The sequence below is a fragment of the Limulus polyphemus genome, unplaced genomic scaffold (assembly GCF_000517525.1).
Source record: "Limulus polyphemus unplaced genomic scaffold, Limulus_polyphemus-2.1.2 Scaffold3381, whole genome shotgun sequence".
Lineage (NCBI taxonomy): Eukaryota > Metazoa > Arthropoda > Merostomata > Xiphosura > Limulidae > Limulus > Limulus polyphemus.
The window spans coordinates 26628-33539 of NW_013668991.1; the positions used below are offsets into that span (position 1 = coordinate 26628).

The 6912-nt window shown below is 33.0% G+C and overlaps 1 protein-coding gene across 2 annotated transcripts in view; it reads left to right on the plus strand.

Annotated features, from left to right (window-relative positions):
- Window positions 1–6199: 6199 nt before the first annotated feature.
- The window catches only part of LOC111088232 (centromere protein C-like), a 46788-nt gene continuing 46075 nt past the window's right edge, over window positions 6200–6912 (plus strand). For both annotated transcript variants that reach the window (XM_022397728.1, XM_022397729.1), the window contains exon 1: window positions 6200–6276. In XM_022397728.1, coding sequence (XP_022253436.1) covers window positions 6207–6276 — 70 coding nt within the window. In that variant the 5' untranslated portion in view covers window positions 6200–6206. The remainder of the gene's footprint in view (window positions 6277–6912) is intronic.

Here is a 6912-nt window from a genome sequence, read left to right on the forward strand (position 1 = left end):
AAAACTGAAAATTGATCTGCAAATTCTTTCCATCTGGTAGGGTTAAAATTCTTTCGTTTCGGTAGTATATCGTTGATCAGATCGATTATGTTACTGTTCGGAACCAGATGTAAGATGGAATGATCGAGGAGAAGTAGTGATTCCACTTGAATGTATTAAGTTTAATCTTAATGGAGATGTAAGATGGAATGATCGAGGAGAAGTAGTGATTCCACTTGAATGTATTAATTTTAATCTTCCATTAATTACAATCAGTACGTTTCTCGTTACTTTAAACTTAACAACTTTTATAATGCACGCTATAAATCACAGCGATTCACAATCTCGATAACTTCGCTCTTGACGAGTTCAAAACACACACTTTAAGGCTCACTAGTTCGAAACTAACAGAATCATAAATTACACGGAACTCAAAGTAACTACCGCTCTCTCTTCATTTATCTCCCTGCTGGCTTTCCCTGCCAGGCTTATATACTAACGAAGGGGGCATCTCCAACACACCCAGACTTCCCCGATCAAGAAACTCATCACGCATGCCAGCAGCGTCACATGACTTCCACTATCGTAACATTATCAAAATATACTGAGCTTATATTCGCCCCTTAATCCCTTTAACAGCGGCCCTACATACTACAACAAGCGCCTCACACAAAACAATTTCCCCATACAATAAGGATTTATCATCCAATGTAAAAAAACACATTCAAACAGCACGGATAAAGACCAGTTCCTTGAACCCTTCCCTCCCTCCAGTGGCACAGAGGTATGTCTGCGGACTTACAATGCTAGAATCCGGGTTTCGATACCCATGGTGGGCAGAGCACAGATAGCCCATTGTGTAGCTTTGTGCTTGATTACAAACAAACAACAAACAACCCGTTTAACCCATTCATGTTGTTCTGTTATTTCAGCTTGGGCACCGGACAGGTAGAATAATTCGGCACCTATCCCGTGAAATTGGGATTGCTCGGGGCACTGCCGTTTCCACACACAAGAAATTCTATGGCTCTTGGATTTAATGATCCCATCCTTGGCATTGGATTTGTATAATCCAGCCACCAGGTGACACTGTCCACCGGGTGTTTGCTACAATGTACTTTGTCAAATGTTTGTCGCCTTGCTTCTTCTCTTGTCTTCAATGTCGTTATCAGCCTTGATTTTCTCTCTACCTCCTGGTCCTCCAGACATTTCTCCAGTCTTCCTATCCGATGTAGTGAAACATATTATCAATCTTTCAAAATTTACCAAATCCATGAACTCAGCAAACAAGTTATCGCAAGCGGGGCTATATCCATAGCCATGAACACCCCAATTTGGGAAAGTTTCTTTAAAATCTAAATCCCTGTCACGGTTTTGTGTGTTTGTGTATGTGTTTGTCAGTCAGTCAGCGCAATAGCTCCAAGAGGAAAGAACCTAGAGACGTGAAACTTTGCACATACACTAAGGGAATTTTGAGGCTGTGCACCTAGGTAATATTTTTATTATACACGGACTTTTCTCTACGATAAAGTACTTTTTTATTTGCGAACTTTCGGTCCTCTTACCGGAGCCTTCATCGGGAAACAATGTACTGGGCGATAATAATCTGTTCAAAATAGGTATCTAGGCAACAGTTGTAACAAAAACTTACATCTGGAACTAAAGTTATTAAATACATAAAATTATGATGAATATAGAATATAAATCTATTGCTTCGATATAATAAACATAAGGAAAATACAATTATAGGTATTATGTACCAAAGGTTTAATTTTACATCGAAACTACATAGATACTGTGTTTGTGTGGTTTTTCTAAACATTATCTTTGATTTTAAATTACAAAGTAAGCTGAGTAGTTTAGCTAGCTGAGAGATTGATTGATAAATTGAAGGGTGAACAAGAGTTTAGGATTTATTCCGTACAACGTTTTTTAAAAACCTTTTACTACAAAACTGTTATTGTTGTATATTTTTAAAAAGAAACCATGTTTAAAAGTGTTTTTGTAAACATGTTAAAAACTGTTGTTGTTTTACATTTTAGGAGAAACCACGCATAAAAGAGTTACAATTCATATTATTGGCGGAAATGATTATGTTTAAATGTTTGTTGGTTTGTATCTAAAAAACATTAATTTTACAATGTATTAGTTGAAGAATGAAATATTCCTTTATTTTTTCTCTATATAATATCTATAATTGTATTTTCCTTATGTTTATTATATCGAAGCAATCGAAATATATTCTATACTGGCTACAGTACCCGTCCCCTAGACGAAAGTTATGTAAATTCATGATTAATGAAAGGTTATCTGAGGACATGAAAAGTTGCTTCCCTTATATGTAATTGTAAAAAACGCAAAAAAGATCACGAAAACTGTAAAACATAAAATGTGAAACTGCAACTTCTCTTGTACCTTTACATGGACCTAACAAACTTTCTTGGCAATTTTGGTGACTATCCATCAACAGGGGGTGAAGTAATGGTAAAAAAACGTCCATTAAAACCACAAAACGCAAAATGCAAAACTAAAAATTTGTATGTATCTCCCAATGAACCTCCAACCCAATGTTGGCGAAGATCCATCCACACCCTGCGAAGTAGTTACATGGACATACAACAGACAAGACTATAATATTTATTTGGATTCATCATACGTCTATGTATTTAATAACTTTAATACCAGAGGTCAGTTATTAATAGAACTGTTGCCTAGATACCTATTTAAAAAAAAGTTTTGTCGTTCATTACATTGTTGCCTGATGAAGGCTCCAGTAAGAGGGCCTAGAGCTCGAAAATTGGAAAGTATTTTAACACAAAGAAAAGTCCGTGTAATAAAAATAATACCCAGGTGCACACTCTCAGAATTCCCTTAGTATCTGTGCAAAGTTTCAGGTCTTTCTTCTTGGAGCTATGGGTCTGACTGACTGCCATACAAACACACAGACTGTTATTAGTATAGACTACCGAAAGTATCTGGCTTCGCACAAGTTATTAGGTTGATATATTTTAGTAAGTGCATAAAATTTGTCATGAAAGTAAAAGTATCAATCCGATATAAACTTAAATCGTTTCTGAATTAAGGTATTTTCTGTTATGTCACCAACGTTTTTAATAAAAACAAACCTCTTTAATCAACGGGGACTCCATATTAAGAAATCAACAAATATCCAGTTTTGTTGTTTATACATTTCATTTTATATTTTCAGTACATTGACTAACAACAGTATTAGGTTATACTTTTGTTGCTAACGAACATGACATAAAAGCCATTGTTGGAACGCATTGTTACCAAAACGCACTGGCTTTTCTGTATATTAGAAGTTGTTAATCTAACTGATATACTACAGGGTATAAATATGGAGCACGCATGCGCGCACGCACGTGGATAAGATTATGATGATAAAAGAGCGTGTCTGTGTAAGTGTGACCGCCATAGCTCCAACAGGAAAGAAGCTAGAAACCTGACATTTTGCACCGATACTAAGTGGACACTGAGGGTGTGCACCTGGGTATTATTACTTATCACAGTAGTCGATACGATACGAATCTAAATATTGATGCCGCGATACAATACGTATCTATACACAGAAGTTTTACCAACGGTTTGTTATAAAGTATGAATCTTGTCTGTAATTTATTATCTATATTACTAACATTGTCGTATTTAAAATGTTTTTTCAAATTCTCAGGTTTGATCAACTAAGTGGCTGCTGACAAGAGTAGTAAAATAGAAAGTTAATATCTGTCTATCTATTTCATTATTATTAATTTGTTATGTTACTTTGCATGTAATGTTTTTGATAAAAGAAATGAAGACAACATGTAATACTCAATACTCATATTCCTTTATTAAATCATCAATTTTTAGCAAAAATATTTTATTAGAAATTCTGATATTTTTCTGTACAAAAGACTTATAAAGTTTACTGAAATCTTGTCAAATTTCGTGAAGATACATGAATTATATGGTATCGGACATTGTATAGATACAATCGTACTAATAATCTGTGCGAAGCCGGGTACTATCGCTAGTTTCAAATAAAACTTTATATAGAAAAACAATTCGACTTATATATCGATCAAAATAGGTGTAATAAAATTGGTATTTTTACATTTTTATCATTTAATAGTTCTTCTGATTTTAAATTGTTAAAAAATATTTTAATAAAAGTAGTTATTACCCGTGCAGCGAACAAACAAATTTGGCCTTATTTTAAAAAACTTAAGAATGGAAAACTTTTTTCAAGCAATGACTGTTGTGTGTGTGGGGTGGGGGGGGGGGGGTGAACTGTACAAAAAAAAACCTATTATTTCATTCATTTTGTTTGGTTTTTACCTTTTTAAGCCTTTTATCTCACAGAAATATGACTATTTGACATGTATTGTTATATGAAAAGCGAACTTTTTATCCTTTCTGTTTAAAAAATAACTAAACATTGGCTCTCTGTTCAGGTAATACCCAGGCAACGCCGGGGAAGGACGGCTAGTACTGTATATACACTGACGTGTCTCTGTAAACTACTTGTAATTGACGGTTACATAATCTTGTCCAAACGTCGCACATTTATAATAACGTTTGCTTCATTATACAGTCAAGCCATCTCCAAACACTTATTTTCCCAAAAGTGGGTTCCTCATCATCAAATTTCATATTCTTAGTCATTTTTTCTGTAAGCCTGTTAAACAAGAATAATATGAATAATAATAATAATAATAATACGAAGAACAAATGGATGAATTTTGTCTAACAATAGGAAAATCAACTTTTTGCTATTATCAATATTTCAGCAGCCCTAGCCATTGAGATAGAAGGCCTTGAGTGTTGTTTCAAGATCAAATCTGTTTTTTAAGATGGTTTTTGCCCATATGTTCTATTAGAATTTTTTTTATGAAATTCTGGGGCGAACCCTATTATGAACCACTATCGTAATTTATGGCTTTTTTGAACAATAATTAAATTATCAAACGCTATTTCAATTTAAAAATAAAATTAGATATATTTAATTTTGATTTAGTTTAAGTGAATATTTATTATTGCATGTATTTGAAAATTATAGTAGTAGCTATAAAATTATAAGTAAAGTTATGCCTAAGGCGGTAATGAGTAAGGTCGAAAATAACAAATGCCCTTGCCGGTACCTTCTAATTTTGTATTTTTATCGGTATGACTCATTGACCCTAGGAATGAAGACGAAGGCTAGAGCATGAAAAATAAGCTTCTAGTTTGGCTTCGTAAACAAGCGTCTAACACTTTTGTTCGCGGATAATGAAAATCAATAGTTTTCCCCTCTTGTGAGTATAGCACTAAAGAAATCAGGAACTTCAGGATTTATTTTCTTTTTAGGCAGATTTTATCTAAATTTCAATCTAAAATACTAGGTGTCGTTATCTTCATCGTGTCATGTCGCCGTTATTACGGCGGGAAAATAGTAATTTGTTTACGTATTTTGAATTTAGAAGAAATACAAATAAAAATTTAAGACTAGACTTGATAAGATAAAATATTCAATTTCAAGTAAAAAAAGCCTAAACGGTTTACATGCTATATGTAAAAGGAATGATGAATTCCCTTTCTTTTCTTAATGTAATTAGATATAAAGACTTAATAAAGTCTAAAGAAGATTAACGCTGCACTATAGTGTACTTGTGTCGTGAAGTTGTGTCTAAGGTTATCTTGCATTTAAAGGAATTAAAATTTGATATAGTAAACTTTCACTAATCAACCTGTTAGTTATTCAGTGCAAAAGATTCAGTAACTTGTATTTATGAGAAAGATGAAGTAGCATACAGTTATAAAGTTAAACAAGAAAGAAACTTTAGAAAGTAAATAGATTACAATAATTTAGTTTATAATTAACTTACTAAGTACAGATACATTGCTTTGTATTGTGCATTTCACCATATCGTTAATTCTGTGAATGTGATATTTCCTTGATTATCTCGTATTCATAGTCGTAATGTGGCCAGCCAATGTAGAATTTTAAATTGCATACACTAACAGTGACATTTGTAGTAACCAATGTACAATTATTAAAAGGTACCAAAATTCAATAAGCAATTTATGATTAAAAAGTTTACAGTATATTTTACAACTGAAATAATTTTTCAGTGAAAATACTTTTAAAACCTTCAGACTGCTGCATCTTGTCAAGTACTATTGCTACATGTATAAATATATTAGTCCAGTATAACAAGCCTCACAAGAATAAATAGGAGAATGCACCAATGTGGACTTTGTATTCTGGAGGCCTGTACAGCAACTACTTTGGCACAAGTATCATGCTGTTATATCTGAGTATATTTGAATCATATAGTTATTCTTAGTTCTTCACCAGATTTTACAGGTATCCCTTACACCTTGCTTGCTGTGAACATTTATTTTAACTCACTCTGTTATTCAACCAAATGAAGCCATAATCTTTCTATGCCAATCTTTATGAAAATATACTGAGTATTAATTAGCCAAGTCTGCCATAAACCTGGGATCAACATCAACCAGGTTCACTGTCTTCACACAACATCCAGAACAAAACAACTGGTTAATACAGTTCTGCAGGCTTAAATTAACAACTGCCATGTGTCCATTCTTGATCTTGCATCAGGAGGATGGTCGATACATTAAAACTCTAATGGCTACTAAATGTATATTTACACAAATGGACATGGCTGAAAGTATACCTGTTTTTCATACAATATCAGTCATTATCTGGAGTGATAATACTTCTGATATTTGCTGTAATCATCTTTATTAATTTCCTTATGAACATGGCCTCAAAATTTGATTGTATTTGTATATATATATATATATATATATATATATATATAGTAGTAGTAGTAAGTAAGTAAGTTAGTTTAGTTATTATTAGTTAGTTTAGTTAGTGTAGTAGTTAGTTTACTTACTATTGTTAGTTTAGTTTGTACGAAGTTAGTT